The following is a 16,865-nucleotide window of genomic DNA, read 5'->3' as shown; positions in this document are numbered from 1 at the left end:
CACATTTCATTGTAATAACTGACACTGTCCTCTCAAACTGCTCTTTGAAATCATCTGTTCAGATCTTTTATCTTGTCATTTCTTCCAGTTGCTTTAGCTACTCTTTGCTCAAGGGCAAGTTTCAGAGTCTTTTCTGACATCCATTTTGGTGTTTTCTTCCTCTCCTGTCTTTTTAATGACATTTTCCTTTCTCATGTATGACGTACTTGATGTCATCCTACAATTCCTCTGGTTTTCAGTCAAAACCTGATAACCTAGAATCAATACCTAATAACCAATGTCTTTCCAAAACAAAGGGAAAATAGTTATTCAGATATGTAAAACTTGAGAGAATTCATCCCCACTTGACTTGTACTAGGGCGTCCTGGTGGTACAGTGGTTAAAATGCTCATCTGCTAACTGAAAGGTCAGTGGTTAGGACCCATCAGCTGCAACACTGGAGAAAGATGTGGCAATCCACTCCCATAAGGATTTACAGTCTTGGAAATCCTATGGGGCAGCTGTACTCTGTCCTTACAGGGTCACATGAGTCAGAATCATTTTGATAGGCATGGGTTGGTGGGTTGGTTGGTTGGCTGGTTGGTTGGACTTATACTACAAGAAATTTTAAAGGTAGTCACTGAATGAGTAGGAAAAATGATACCAGATGTAAGTATCAATCTTCACAAAGAATCACCAAAAAGCTGATGGTGTAAAGGTGTAAATATAAAAGATCTTTTCCTTTTTCTCATTTCCAACTTTTAAAAAGACTATATAAACAATACAAAAAAAAAAAAACCGTATTCTAGGGCTAAAAGGTAGGATAACAATGAAAAGAAAGGAGGAAAGGAAAGCAGATGGCTGCAGTGGAGCCTGTACGGAACTGCATGGACTGCTTGGTCTCTGAGAGGCTCTGAAAGCAGTGTGTTCTGCAAAGCTTCTATGGAGACTCTATAAAGAATGCCCAAGAGGTTGACATCTTCAACTGAAGCACATCAAGCAGTGACTGCATCCAGAAGTATGGAAGTTCTCACAGATCTGGGGAATCTGCAAGACATACCCCTGCAGGGCCTTGCTCCAGAGAAGAGTCTAGGCATTCAAGATCAAAGCCCAGGCCCAGAATGGAATCTAAGTCTAGATCCATAACATGCTTTCAAAGGCATAACACAAAATCATGATCTCAGTCCCATTCCCATAGATGATCCCATAGCAGATCTGTCCAGATTACTGCTGATGGCATAGCCCATGTCTACTCACAGGCGTAACGCTGCGAGTTGGGCAAATCCCAACTGCTGTCTTGGAGTATTTTGGGTTGAGCTTCTACACAGAAAGAGATGTAAGAGAAATGTTTTCTAAATATGGTCCCATTCCCAGTGTGTCTATTGTGTATGACCTAGTGTAGTCTAGGCTTTCAAGATTTGCCTTTGTATATTTTGAAAATGTAGACGATGCCAATGAAGCCAAAGAGTGTGTGTCAGGTAATGGAGCTTGATGGCTGCAGATGATTCTCCATAACAACAACAACAACAACAAAAACCCAATGCCCAGAATTACATGGAGAGACCTACCTATGGTGTTGGTGAAACTTTTGTTCATCAAAAAACTTTACTGAAAAAGAGAAGACAAGCAACCTACTACCAGCAGAATATCTTCAGAAATGACATATTCAATAAGTCTCTAAAAGCCCAAATGTATATATAAAATTTCAACAACTTAATAAAAAGACAAGTATCTCAAACATAAAATCGGCAAAGGACTTGAATACACATTTCACCAAAGAAGACATTCATATGGTCACCAAACACATGAAAAGATGCTCAACATCATTAGTCACCAGAGAGATGCAAATCAAAATCACAGAGTTACCAGGACCAGTCCCTGGAGAAGAATACTATGCCTGGTAGAGGGTCAGCAAAAAAATGGGAAGACTCTCAATGAGATGGCTTGACATAGTGGCTGTGATGATGGGCTCAAGCATAGCAAAGATTGTGAGGACGGTGCAAAAATGGGTAGCATCTTGTTCTTTTGTACATAGGGTTGATGGGAGTCAGAGCCAACTCAGTGGCACCAGACAGCAACAAGATGGCTAAGACAAAACACAAACAGAAAATAACAAATGTTGGCGAGGATGTGGAGAAGCTGGAACCCTTATCCATTGTTAATGGGAATGCGAAATGGTACAACCATTTTGGAAAATAGAACTACCAGAAGACCCTGGAATTGCACTCCTGAGTATATACCCAAAAGACTTGAAAGCAGAAACTCAAACAGGGACTTGTACACCAATGTTAACTGCAGCACTAATCACAAAACTGTAAGGTGAAAACAACATAAACACCCATCAACAAATGAATGGATAAACAAAATGTGGTACAAGAATATGATGAATTACGACTACCCAGCCAGCAGAATAAATGAAGTCTTGATACATGCTACAATATGGATGGAACTAGAAGGCATTATGCTGGGTGAAATAAGTCAACCACAAAAGGCAAACGTCGTATGACTTCATTCATAGGGAAAGGCAAATACAGAGAGAACAGAGTTTATTAGTGGTTACCAGCGGAGGTAGGGAGGGAAGAAGGGAGGAGCATCAGTGGTGGGAAAACTGAATCAAGGGTAGAGATGCACAGCTGTTTATTATCATTGCTGTCAGTAAGCTATATATCATAAAAAGCTGAACTGCCAAAAATGTTGTGATATATTTACAATGACACACGTACACACAAAAAGAGTAGCTGATGAAGCTGGTTACACACAACTGAAAACCGCATGGGATTTGGTTCCTTGGTTTGGAGGTTTATGGTCATCGTTTCATGGGGTATCTTAGTCAACTGGCCTAATATCGTGTTTAGTGCTTCTGTTCTACCTTCTAATTTCTAGCATGGTTATCTAGGCTCTTAAAAGCTTACAAGCTACCAAACAAGGCAGGACAATTGGTCTCTATTCATCTGAAGAAACAGAAGAAGAAGGGGAGTCAGGAATAGGAGGAAGATTTGGAAAAGTGTGGCTAACTTCCTGCATGAATAATTGCTTCCTTTGCCAAAAGACCAGAACTAGATGGTGCCTGGCTACCATTATTTAAGATTTTGATAAGAGATTCCATAAGAGAATCCTTATCAAAAGGGGGAAAATGCAAAACAGAATTTCAAATTCTCATGGACGCCAGACTTTCTGGAGCAATGGGGGCTGGATGAAGCCCTGAAACTCTTGCCCTTAAACCAAAAATATCCCCTGAACTCTTCTTAAAACCAACTAATTAATAAAAAAGATCTGCGTTGAACATTATGCTATTTTAAGAACTATTTATACATAACCAAAAGGACACCAGCAACTCAAAAGATTAGATAGGAACCTTAGGGAGCAGCAGTTTTGTTAATGGAGGAGGAACAACTCAGAAAAGGAGGTTGAGGTAGGTTGTACAACTCAAACAATGTAATCAACGTCACTGAACTGTACATGTAGAAACAGTCAAATTGATGTGTATATTTTGCTATATGTACTCTGAACAATGAAAGTTTAAAAAAAAAAAAAAAAGGCAAGGAAGTATGGATGAGGCACTGACCACATCATGGTAGATCAGTGTTGTTGTTATTTTACCTTACTTCCGTAAAAACAAAAAAATAAACTCTGCATAATAACAGAAAAAAACGTAACTAACGTAACTCACTGTGTAATGTACAGAAACTGTTAAATGGGCACTTGTTTTGCTGTGTACACTTTCATCAAAAATTTAATAATACATATATATATATTTTTAAGTAAACCAAACCACCAACAATAAAAAGATTACAACCAAGAAAACTATGTGGTTCACCTCTGCTGATGCTACAGGATCCCATGAGCCCTGCAGCTCTCGTGGTGTTCTCTGCCAACTGGCAAGCTGCCACTCATTTATTCTTCACAGTCCCTCAGGTGGCTTTTTATCCACTTGTACTTTTCCATCTTAATATATGAACACTTACCAAAGTCATGAAATCCACTGGAAAACAAACTGAATAAAAGAAAGAAACAGCCCACCTGGGATTTGTTCATTTTCGGTTGTTCTTGGAAGAGAGTAGAAATCTGTGAAGGGGGATCTGGAAGAGAAGGAAAAAGGTATAGAACCCTAAGAAATCTGGCTGGCTTTGCAGTTGCTTGATTCCCCTGCCTAAAACTTCCACACATCAGCTGAGTAACTTGGGGTCCTGGGGAAGAGAAAGGAGACAGCCACAGTCCCTTAGTAACTCCAATGGGTTTCCACGTTTCTATCTTCAATGTTTACTATAAACTGATATCTCCCTCTTGGGAGTCCTTGGATGGTGCAAATGGTCAACTTACTTGGCTACTAACCAAAAGGTTCTGGTCCACCCAGAAGCACTTTAGAAGGCCCGGTGGTCTACTGCCAAAAAACCAGACACTGAAAACACTATGGAGCACAGTTCTACTCTGACACACATGGGGGTGCCATGACTTGGGGTCAACTCCATGGCAAATGGCCTCTCCCCTTCTTACCAGCACAGAAACATTTGTAACAGAATTGATTAAACGAATTATATAGCACCTCAAATGATGACATACTATGTCTTCACTAAAACTGCAGTTATGGGAGTGGGGGATATCTATTTTACTACTAATAACATTAGCCCTTTGAGTCAGAGAATCCACATAAAGCTGTGAAAAAAAGGACAGGTCCTTTAAACATAGATTTTTTTTTTTTTTAATGGCTCCTCCTAATTTGATTGCCATTTCTAGAAAGAATATTTTAATAGGCAACTTGTTCCAACTGGATTCTGTGGACTCCACCAACCCAGGAGGCAGGGGCTCTGGCTTCTACCCTTGACCTCTTACTCATCTAAAACATTTTCTCCCTTTCAGGCCCTTTTTAACCCTTTCTTTAAATGACACAAAATTCATAAGTATGACAAATCCGCCCTCTACTCCTCTTCACTTTGTAAGATCAGGAAAGACATCAGCACATCTCTGGATGAGGGACCAGATCATGGACAAGGGCAGAAGGCTGTTCAGAATCTGGAAACAACTGGAGAATGGAGAAAGGTGGTGTTCTGGTTCCCTAGTGCCGCTCTGACGAGAATATACCACAAATGGGACGGCCTTAACAAACGAGAGTTTATTCTCTTACAGCTTGGAGGCTTTAAGTCCAAGTTCAAAGTGCCAGGCTCTAGGGGCTGGGTGAAAGCCCCACAGCCTTGGGCTTCAGCTCTGCCTCCAGCTCCCAGCCCACTGAAGCTAGAGGCTTTTCTTCACTCAGACGACTGCTGGCTGCTGAGGCTTACAAGCCCAAGGTTGACAAGTAAAAATGCACAGTCCCAATGTTACCAAACCACACTGGCAGGCCATTAATTCAAGTCCATCGTAAGTCCCAAGGTAGGCAGAGCATGGCAAGCTGCTGAACGACGACACGGCTACATGCAGGGTCCAAGCGTGCCATAAGCTAGAGACTATCCCCAAGGCTTCTCCTTCTATACAGGAAGCAGACCACATCCCAAAGGCAGCTACTCAGCTGCTTGTGTAGATCCCACCATGGAGCTGACTGCCAGTCTCATCATGGGGAATAACTACCCCCAGCTGCCCGGCCACTCAACCAGGCCCAGCCAAGCTGACACACAAACTGAACTACCACAGGAGGGTAGTGCTTTTTGGGGGTCAGCTGGAGTATAAAAGTCTCCCAGCTGTGGAGTCCCCTCAGAATGATGCCAATGAAGTCACAATTCTTGCACCAACAGGTCTTTGCCACCACTCTCGGCTCTAGTTAGTTCCCTGTGATCTTCTGCAAATTGACTCAGACTCTGTAATGAAGTCACTCAAGGTGTGGTCTCTTTGGATAACAGGCTCCTTTTCGGAGTCTCTTGTGCCTCTTCTCTGGAGCTCAGAGGTCTCTGGCCTGAGAAGGAATAGGGGTTCTCTCCGGTCACCGAAGTCCTCCTCTTACCTGAGGAGAGTTGCTTTCTTCCGCAAAGCCTAGAGGGCAAATTGGCTTGAAGTGGAACCTTCTTCCAGGACCCCGCATCTGCTCTCTTGGAACTCAATGGCACCTCAAACCTCCGGATGCACCTTGTAGAAATGCAAAGCAGCCACGATGAGGGCAAGGCCTGAGCCTTCCGAGCCCTCACCAGCACTCAGACCGCGCACATGCTGGGCGTCTGGACCCACAGGGGCACGTCTGCTGAACGGCGCTGGGTTGCACAACGCAGAGAAGGGCCACGGGGCTCCAGTCTGCAGTCATCCCCAGAATCTAAAGAAGCCCCGAGACACTCCAGAATTCAAACTGCCACCGGCAGGTTCCGTCCCCGAGTCCCTACTGGTTCGTGTCTGGGGCCCTAGCCAGAGCGCCATGCTAAGCCGTCGTAGGGGGGCGTGTTGGAGCGCTCGTGTGTGGCGCTTGTCTCCTTCCCTGATCTGCGGGCCAGAGGAGACCCAGGAAAGGCGACTATCCAGAGAGACCACAGCCTGAGTGGCTTCACCTTGACAGTGGAGCCCGGAGCAAGCGCAGCCCCTTTCCAACAGTCGGAACCAGAGCCCGGGTCTTAGCTCGGCGCTCCAGGGTGCTCCTTGGCTGGGCGGACGGCTCACTCACTCGGGACGCGGCCTCTGGCCCGACCCTGTACTCACCTCACACCCGCCCCGCGCTGGTCTCCACCGCCCCCTGCCGGACCGCGCGACCCATGGCCCAGAGCAGAGCTCCAGAGGAGTAAGTGAGGGCGCCAGTGGGACCTGGTGCATGCTGGGAGCATGCTGGGAGCTCTGCCCGTGGTGGCTCCGCCCACGCGCGGGGGGGGCGGGGCCTGAACCAGGACTTCCGCCGCCCCGCCTCCCACAGCGGGTCACTACCTTGCTCCCCACCAGTGCCATCCTTACTGGTGTCATCACGCGCTACCACGTTCGCACATCCCCCCAGCGCACCTCCCACCACCACATACGTCCCCCCACAGCCCCACATCACCCCACACACACCACCTGGCCTCTCCATCCCTGCAGCACCTCCACATCCCATTCCTCCCCCACTCACAGCCACACCAAGAACTTTGGCCCTTTGACTTTGGTTTTCTGAAAATAAGTCCAGCAATCAAGACACCTTTATTTTTCAAAAAAAACCTGGGCAATTAGGTGCTTGTCCACAGTCCCCATACTTGCCTAAATTCATAAAGGCAAGGCAACACCTCATTCAGTCATGCAAACTCATTTGTCAAGATTATTTTGACTGTTTCACTATTTTTGCAGAACGTTCTTTTGCTGTAATAAACTTTGTTTTTAATTTTCAACAGACTTGTAGTGTTCTCACTATGACAATTTTGGTGTCAGGATAGGTAGACATCCGTGGTAGTTAAGGTTGTTGTCAACTTGACTGGGCAGCTGGAGGTAGTTATTCCCCATGGTGAGAATGGAAATTAATTCCATAGTGTAATCTACCGGAGCAGCTGAGTAGCTGCTTTAGGGATGTGGTCTCTTCCCAGAGCTCCTAGGAAGCTGAGAAATGGTGCTCTGGATCCAGCTGAGTTGACTGGACTCTCCTTTTTCTATGGACCTCTGGGAGCTGCCTGGATGAGTACCTCTCGTATCTTTGAAACTCCACCTTGCCGCATCTGAGGTTTGTCTGAGTTCATTGCTGGCTTATTTTTTATTATTGTCAACATACTTTCATTATTATTCAGCATGGATTTGTTTACCCTTTTCCTACTGTTTTGGTTTCTGTCGGAGATGAGTCTACTTTTTGGGTGTTGGGTTTAGTCACAGAAAGTAATTCTACTTTCCAAGAACTTTGGTGTATTGGATTTATTGTAACTCTGAGAAACAACAACAACTGAGAAAACTAAAAGCAGAACTCCGTTTGGTTCTTTCTGAGTTTTGAATGACTTTTGTGTTTTGGTTCTAAGATAATAACCAAGAGTAGGCCTGAGATACAGTTTGTGCACATTCTAACAGGGAAACTGTTAGTAACAATTCCAAAATTAGAACTGTCCCTTAGGAACTCCCACACAATTTCTAAGTAAGCATTATGGTCCTGCTACTTGTTCCTTTTTGAGCAAATGACATGATCTGACTAAAGACAATCTGAAAAATTAGTAGATATTTCAAAGTACTTTTCAATTGAAGGAATTTACATGTTTAATATCTCTAGCAGCAGAAAGAGCTCAACACCCTTGATAAATAAGCCTAGATTTTACCCACTGGGATGCTGGTTTGAAGTTCTTGTTTAAAAGTAGTTTAGGATTTCAGTGATCATTTTTTTAAAATGAGTTCCTGTTTGCGTTGTTCTCAATAATTATTACTTTTTTTTAAAAAAAAAATATTCAGTTTTGGTCAAAGGATCGGGATAAAGTCCCTCCATTTAAGAGCGAATTAATAGCTTTATCTAAGACCTAATTTTTTCTGCAAAGAATTACTGTACACATTTAAGAAACTAAGTTATTTGTTTTATGTGGTATTATGTAAGCATGTATATACTGAGAGCTCTGGTAGTGTAGTGACTAAGGCATTTGACTGCTAACCAGAAGGTTGGTGGTTCAAACCCACCAGCCACTCCATTGAGGGAAGATCGGGCAATCTACTTCCATAAAGATTTACCACCTAGGAAACCCAAAGGGGGTCACTATGAGTTGGAATCGACTTGATGGCAGTGACTTTAGTTATTTCAGTTTATATAAGCATAGCGAACTTCTGTGTTTTTCTGTTTCATTTTGTGTCTGAGTCTCTGTGTTGTTTTAGGAAATCTGTTAAGCTCTTTTGTTTCATCATTTCTTCCATTAGCTTTAGCTACTTTCCATTCAAGAGCAAGTTTCAGAGTCTCTTTTGACATCCATTTGTTCTTTTCTTCCTTTCCTGTTCTTTAAATGACATTTTGTTTTCTTCATGTTGTTGTTGTTACGTGACGTCGAGTCGGACCTGACTCATAGCGACCCCTCCTTGGGTTTCCAAGGCAGTATCACTACGGAAGTAGATTGCCCAACCTTCTTTCCGAGGAGTGGCTGGTGGGGTTGAACCACCAGCCTTCTGGTTAGCAGTCAAGTGCCTTAGGCACTACGCTACCAGAGCTTAATTTCATCCCACAATTCATCCGGTATTTGGTCATTGGTGTTCAGTGCGTCAAATCTGTTGTTCAAATGATCTCTGAATTCAGGTGGGATATAATCAAGGTTGTATTTTGGCCTTTGCGGACTCATTGTAATTTTCTTCAGCCTCACCTTGAACTTGCATATGAATAAATGATGGTCTCTCCCACAGTCAGCTCCTGGTCTTGTTCTACTAATGATACTAAACTTCTCCATCGCCTCTTTCCACAGATGTAGTCAATTTGATTCCTGTATATTCCTTCTGGTGAGGCTCATGTGTATAGTCACCATTTAAGTTGTTGAAGGAAGGTACCTGAAATGAAGAAGTCATTGATCTTGCAGAATTCTGTCTTGTGGCCTCTGGTGTCATTTCTTTTACCAAGGCCATATTTTCCAACTACTAATGCTTCTTTTTTGTTTCCAACTTTTGGATTCCAATCACTAGTGCTTATTGGATACATCTTGATTGCATGTTTGGTCAATTTCAGACTGCATAAGTTGGTAAAAAAAAATCTTCAATTTCTTCATGAGTGACCAGTCCCTTGAGATGGATATCAGGCTTGGTGAACAAGGGGAAGCAAAAAGCAAAATAAAAAGGGGGGGAGAGACCATCAACAAGATGGATTGACCATAGTGGGTGCAACAGTGGGCTTGGGCATAGCAGCAGTTGTGAGAATAATGCTGGACTTGGCAGTGTTTCGTTCTGTGGTAAATAGGGTTACGGTGACTCAAAACTGACTCAACAGCACCTCACAACAACAGCAACAGTCACTGAACATGCTTGACTAAAATATTTCAGCAAAAATTAGCTATATCAAACTGAAAAAAAAAACCCTATAATATTTCAAATATGAATACCATTGAATTAAACCAAGATTTTGATGAAAAACTAAAGTTTTCAAGGTGATGCTGATCTAGAGTTACATAGAACTGAAATAAATTTTGTCAAATGGAATGAATAAAGGATTACATAGAGGCCTGGCTGGTACAGGAGTATCAGAGCTTTCATGAAAAAGCAGAGTTACAATATCCACCTTTCTGCCATTCTAAGTTTGGCAGGACAAGTGTCAGCTAAGTGTGGAGCCCTAATGAGTACATCTAGCCTGCATGCCATGGCGTGTATGCTCAGCATACCTATGTGCATTTCTAAAGGTGCTCTCTGAGGGAGGCTGTGCAAAGACCAGGCTGTTGCACGTGTGAAGGTCACCTGCAGGAGCATGCAACAAGACTGTGCTTGCTGAAGAGCATGTCTGTGAGTGGTGATGGAAGGAGGACAGTAGACATTATCTCTTGTCCATTGTTTGAGTTCTGACTGCTGTGTTATAAACCACCCTAAAACCTAGCTGTTTCAAACAACCACTATTTTATTTGACTCATGGATTCTGTGGGTCAGGAATTCAGACACGACACAGTGGAGGTATCTTGCCCTGGCCCTGTATTTTCTGGGATTTCAGCTGAAATTACACACTTGGAATAACTTGAAGATTGGGACTATCTACTGGTTTGTCCACAGATGACCTCTCCACATGGTATGTCTTCCTCCAGATAGCCTCAGAATGGTTGGATTTCTTGATGGCAGCTCAGGGATCCAAGTACGTATCAGGTGCACAAGGTGCATGGCCTTTACCACATCACCCTAGAAATCACAGAGCACCATTTTCTTCTTACTCTGTTGGTTGAAGCAGATTCAAAGGGAGGGGACATAAACTGCAACCCTCTATGAGGAGAATGCCAACAAATTTCATGGTCATTTTCTTAAAAACTGTGTCATGGTGGGGAAACTACAAGTCTGTTTAAAATTAAAAACAAAGAGTTTCTTATAGTGAAAGACTGTTTTGTAAAACGGGGAAACAGAGTCAAAAAGCTCTTGACAAAGTGCTCCAGGGAGCAAGTTCATTTTCAAAGGCTTATATGGTATAATACAGCTTGAAAAGTCTGTTCCTAACTTACCCACCACTATGGCCCAAATCACTAATGATATTGTAGGTGGGATGACTGCTCAACAAAGATCATTGGAATCCTTTGCAAAGTAGTATTAGACAATAGAATAGTTCTGGATCTCCTTTCAGCTTAGCAAAAAAGGAGTAGATGCTATTGCTAATACCTCCCGCTGCTAAATACTGGATAAATACTTCCAAGAATATAGACTAACACATTATAGATATATGCTATAAGTCTTCCTGATTGCATTCGATACCCCCTATGGCTGTTCCATAGATAGATAGTCAGATAGACAGACAGATAGATAGATAGTCTTTAGCTGATTACCAAATAACTTTTTTTTTTTTTTTTGTCACATTCATTATTACAAACTGGACCAGTCATCATTATAGTCATTATAGGAATAATTAAATGTGCTATGAAATGCTTATCTAATGTAGCGCCACTGCAACTTCCTTCACTATGCAAATAATTATGTTATTTTGAAAAAGCTAAATGCCCAGAGATTGGTTTTGCACCTTGAGTAAGTCCCTTTAGAAAGTCAAATTATTCCTCTAATGTGGCCTTGTTTGCAACACTTACCCTGATAACAGCCAGCTTATCCTGAAGATGAGGCCTAATAGCTTGGCAAGGGGAAGGTAAAACACATTTATCAATCACTTAACTGACTGTCAACATTAAAACTCCAGAATTTCCAACCAAAGTCCTTGTGGAATAAAGGTTACTCCTGTTGGGGTGAATGGGATCAGTGCCCTCTAGAGGTGGCTTGATCAAAAAGAAAACCCTAAAACCTGAGGCATTTGGCATAACAAAACTGGCTGACTCAAGTTCGGATTAAACTCCATTCCCCCTGCCCCCTATTTAGCCTTATTTCTGCTTTAATACCCACAACTGGACTCTTGTAAAACTTTACGTGCCCTTAACAAATGAGGGTGGGCGTCAGGAATGTGGTCTGGCTTTTCTAGGAAACCTACTACCCACTCCCTTCCTTGCAAAACCTGTTCTCTGAAAGAATGCTTACATTAGGTTCCTGTAAAACTAATTTTGTAAATCTCCTATCTATGTTGGCCCTTAGATGTCTGCATATTAGAAAAACAAGTTATTTTGAAATATTTATAGTCTTTCAATAGAAACTCTGGGGTCTCAAGATAATCCTGTGACTGATTACACCAGCTCTGTAAACATCAGCCAATCAGAAAATTGCCTGTTAGTTCCCACTATTTCTGCATTTAAACCATCCTCTGGCTCCAGCTTGCCAGAGCCTATGGTGGTTTCCCCTGTATGCTGTCCAGATCAAACTATTCTTCCACAAGCCTCACCATTTATGCTTTTACAGAGTGCCAGACCTTTTATTTGATGACAGTATATTGTCAAATGAGAAAACATGTTGCAAGATAATATGTAAAGTATGTTTCTAGTTTTAAAACACTTTCAGATGCAAAGAAAAAAGTCTGATCCCACACCACCAATGGTGCTACCTGATTGTGGGCTGTGACTCTTTAGGGGATGAAAAGGGTACTTTTCAGAGTTTTGTACTGTTGGGATTTTTACAACTATTCTTTAAGAAAAATATATTTTATAATCAGGAAAAATGTAATGAATAAGGAACATAAACCTTTATTTAATAAATATAACCAAATATATCAAAATACTTTATTCCACAGGTAGCCACTTGGAGAAATAAAAAGTTATTCAAAATAAAGAAATTGCTGATCAAAATTAATAATGCCTGTTGCTTTTCTTTCACCCAAAATTGCTAACCATTTCTTTCCAGAATCACCAAACTTGAATTTCAAAAGCAGAGCTGGCTGAAGGAACAGAGACCACCCTGTGCCCTGATATCAGTTGATTTCAGTAAAAACAGGAGGACAGGGGTCAATCAATCAATCATATTAAGATTAGCAATGATTGATCTTCTATACCATACTTTTATGCAAATAACACGGATGTTGTTTTTTTGTGAACTGTGCAACCCTTTCGCACATTAGCTTCCTATGTGTGCTATGTATGCATCATTTGGAAAAAAAAAAAAAAGTATCTTTTTTCCTCCTCTTCTCTTTCCAAGTCCCACTGTACCTCTTTGAGCCATTTGCTTGTTCTGGAGTCAAAATGGTCTCCCTATATGCTTGTGCAATAACTGCTCAGAATAGGATTTGTTGCCATTTCTTTGAGTTTTGATTATTTTTAACAGGGGTAAGAGAGAAAAAGGAAAACGTGACTCTCCAAATAACACCTTCTGGAAGTCACGTTTCACGGGCAGGTCTCTGAGGCTTTCCTTCCTCCTTAGCGATGATACCCAGGGCTTTCAAATTAACTCTGACTCACTGCAACCCTGTAGAGTAGAACTGCCCCACAGGGTTCACAAGGCTGTAATCTTTATGCAAGTAGATTGCTACATCTTCCTCCTGAAGAATTCCTGGCGGGTTCAAACCACTAACTTTTGGTTAGCAGCTGAGTGCTTAACCGCTGCACCACCATGGCTCCTCTTGGCAATGATTGACCCAACAAGTCAATTTCAACTCACAGCAACCTTGTGGGGCAGAGAACTGCCCCATAGGATTTCCAAAGCTGTAAATCCTTACAGAAGCAGACTACTTCATTTTTCTCCTATGGAGAGGCTGGTGGGTTTGAACCACCAGCCTTTTGTTAGCAGCTGAATGCTTTAACCACTATGCCACCAGAGCTCTTTTTGGCAATAATAGGAGGTAAACGTGCAAAATGAATCAGGACTCCGGAAATTTTGATGTCCTTTCAAACAAGAAGGCTGGCGGTTCAAACCCACCAGCCACTCCTCAGAAGGAAGGTTGGGCAATCTACTTCCACAGTGATACCACTTCAGAAACCCAAGGAGAGGTTGCTATGAGTCAGATCTGACTCAATGTTTTCAAAACTACATATAGCGTCTGGTTTTCTCCTATATTTTTTAATATGGTTTTCAAAACTACGAAGAGCGTCCGCTTTTCTCCTCTATTTTTTTTTCCCTTCATTTATGTGTGTGTGTGTATACGTGTGTGTGTACATATAAACCAAAAACCAAACCCACTGCCGTGGAGTCAGATCTGACTCAAAGCAACTTCTCCTTGGGTTTCCAAGGCGACATCACTATGGAAGTAGTGTGCCCAATCTTCATTCCGAGGAGTGGCTGGTGGGTTTGAACCTCCAGCCTTCCAGTTTAGCAGTCAAATGCCTTAGGCACTACACAACCAGAGCTTGCCTCTCTCTCTCTCTCTCTCTCTCCACATATATATATACGTATATGTATCTGTATATATATATATATATATATATATATACACACACACACAGAGACACATATAAACAATTTGACTAGAGAATCTAAGGTTTTGGAATAATGTAGCTTTTCCAGAGACTTTAAGATCCTCGGGGCCGACCATCTTTAAACGTGGCCTTACCATCTATCTGCCACTCAAAAGTCCCTTTATATTGGAAAATGGCAAGATCGGATCACTCTGTTCTGACACTTCCAAGCCACATTTGAAAAGAGCATTAACTTCATCTTTCCCAAATCCACGGAGAAAGGCTGGGAGGGGCATTTCTGATCCTATGGATATGACACGGTGAGAATAAAAAGGCCGCAAGTCAATTTAAAGGCGGGTTGTGGGGGCATTGGGGGCATTTGTGCTTTGCCCTGGCTTGGGAGCAGATGAGCCCTGGATAAACCGACAGGACGTTGGGCCTTTGGGGAAAGGCCTGTGACCCTGGCATGCGCCTGGCTCTCTGAGTACTAGAAGGATGTAAACAAGCCCAAACCCATTAAGGTCCCCAGACAGGTGCAAGCATTACAAGGAGTATATGGCAACGTGAGGGACGCTTCGGGGACTTCCAGTAAAATTTGGGGGATGTAGGCAAAAGCCTGTCTTGGGCCTGGCTCCCCTGGGCCATTCTGGCCCTGCCTTAGTTAGCAAAAAGAAAACGACAGAGCCTGAGCCGCTGCAAAGCCTCCTGGGCAGGTGGGCACGGAAAACAGTAGCAACACCATGGAATCAGTCAGAAAGCTCATTTCTCCAGTCTTTATTAAAGCTAGGGCCTCCTGCCCACGGCGGCAGGGCAGAGGCCGCTGGGCCCCAGAGCAGCATGGAGGCCCGCACTCAGGGCGGGCCACGAGGACTGAGTGCAGGGCCAGACTCGAGGTCCCCCAACCCCTGGCCCGCCCAGCACCCCCTTCCCCTTGGCCCTTTCTGAGGCTTCTGTCGCACCTGGAATTGAGAAACTGGCGTCAGGAACAGAGCTGGACACGTCCCACAGGGCAGCGAGGTCTTCCCCGCCGTCCAGGCCCCTGCCCTCCTCACCACCCACCCACACTGCAATCGCTCCCAGCCCGGCTAATCCTCAGCACCACCACCCAGGCCCACGCCCACCCACCACTACAGAGCCTCCTACCCGCCCCCAGCCCCTGCAGCCTGGCTGCTGGCTCTCAGCCCCCAAGGCCCTGTCTACGCTAAAACGGAAGGAACTAGGTCTAAAAAGGAATGCAGTTGCTTCAACTCTGTTTTCTGGCCCTGCACAAAGCATACAGGGAGGGGTCTCACGTGACCCCCACCCACCTCAGCTGCCTGCCAGTGCCTCCCAAACGCTGCCCAGAGGGTGGAGTACCCTCCGGGGGGGCCTTGCATAGCTGAAGGCTCCGTTTGGTTACTGAGCATAGGCTCGGAGGCATCACCAGTTAAGTGTGACCCGCCTGGGGCTCCATCCTCTGCTCCCTAGGGCTAGGATCGAAACAGAAACAAGGTGGAGTCACCACTAACGCAGAGTTCAGGGGCCCTCTTTATGGAATGTGGGGAGAGATCCTGCACCCAGCCTCAGCCCTTTCGACCATGTTGTTAACTGTAAAGCGGGGACGCCTACGGGACGTGCTGTGTGTGTCCACCTGCTTCCTGAGTGTTTCAGTGTGTGGCCTTCAGCCGCCGGAGGTCAGAAGACCAAAGCGCCGAAGGAGCCCGGACGAAATCAAGCCGATGTAACCAGCGCCTGGCTGGTCCCGGGGCCCAAGCCGGGCCAAGAGTGAGCGACTCTCACAATAAGGCTTCAAACTCGCTCCAGGCTCTGGAGCACCTGCAACTCGTCTGTCTGCCCGGGGCCACAAATTTGGTTTCTTTTTCTCCTTTTCCCAGATTCTTCAGGCCATACATGAGATTGGGGTGTGTGGGGGGGAACAGTAGACTGACAATAGAAGCTTTCCTATCGCCGCCTCTGTCCCCTGGAGAGGGAGAAACTCTCTGTGGGGACCGGCCCGGCTTCCATCGGCCACGCGCACATCTCTGAACACTTCCCGGACAAAGTCAAATGACCAAGGGTCCCTGAAACCGTCCACTGAGGAATGGGACGAAGTAGTCAGCTAAATACACCAGCGACCTAGACGACAACTCTGCCCTCGAGTACCCTCCCCTCCCCTCCAAACAAGGGCTTCCCCTCCCTTGCTGCAAAACTCCTAAGCCACCTGTCCCCCTGGCCACCCACGTTCGATGGAGAAAAATATCACCGCCTGCCATGGCCACTGCTTGGTCTCGACACAGCCCCGGGCAGGCCGCAGTCCTCAGGGGGGCCGCCCCCTACCCTTCCCTCTTGCGCCCACTGCTCTTCTCACTTGGAGCCCCCCACATCGCCGTGCCATCTCGGACGCCCCGGCCCTTTCAAGGGCCAGGGTGGGAGTGCAGCCCGGGGCCGTGGGACGGGGGCTGAGGGAAAGGCACCGCACCCAGGACTGGAAGCTCAGAGCCCCCTGCCCCGCGGCCTGCGCGCGGGCCGCTCCGCGGGTGTGCCTCGTTGGCCTCCGGCCCCTCACAGGGTGGTCTCCTCGTAAGCGCCCGAGGGCCCCGGGAAGGCGGCCAGAGGCTCGGAGCCGAAGCTCGTCCCGCCCGCGAACTCCCGCAGGAC

General features: G+C 44.9%; 1 protein-coding gene across 1 annotated transcript in view; it reads right to left on the bottom strand.

The window, feature by feature from the left end:
- Positions 1 to 6,299: 6,299 nt before the first annotated feature.
- ZNF316 (zinc finger protein 316) overlaps positions 6,300 to 16,865 on the bottom strand; it is a 37,079-nt gene continuing 26,513 nt past the window's right edge. Inside the window, exons 9-10 of the mRNA XM_042781124.1 lie at positions 10,164 to 10,236; positions 6,300 to 6,378 (exon numbers count right to left, since the gene is read on the bottom strand). Coding sequence (XP_042637058.1) covers positions 6,300 to 6,378; positions 10,164 to 10,236 — 152 coding nt within the window. The remainder of the gene's footprint in view (positions 6,379 to 10,163; positions 10,237 to 16,865) is intronic.

Source organism: Orycteropus afer, unplaced genomic scaffold (assembly GCF_000298275.1).
Source record: "Orycteropus afer afer isolate SDZICR_OR568_19922 unplaced genomic scaffold, OryAfe1.0 scaffold00006, whole genome shotgun sequence".
In the NCBI taxonomy this organism is placed as follows: domain Eukaryota; kingdom Metazoa; phylum Chordata; class Mammalia; order Tubulidentata; family Orycteropodidae; genus Orycteropus; species Orycteropus afer.
The sequence above is the reverse complement of the archived record's forward strand: the minus strand, read 5'-3'. Positions and strand labels throughout refer to the sequence as shown.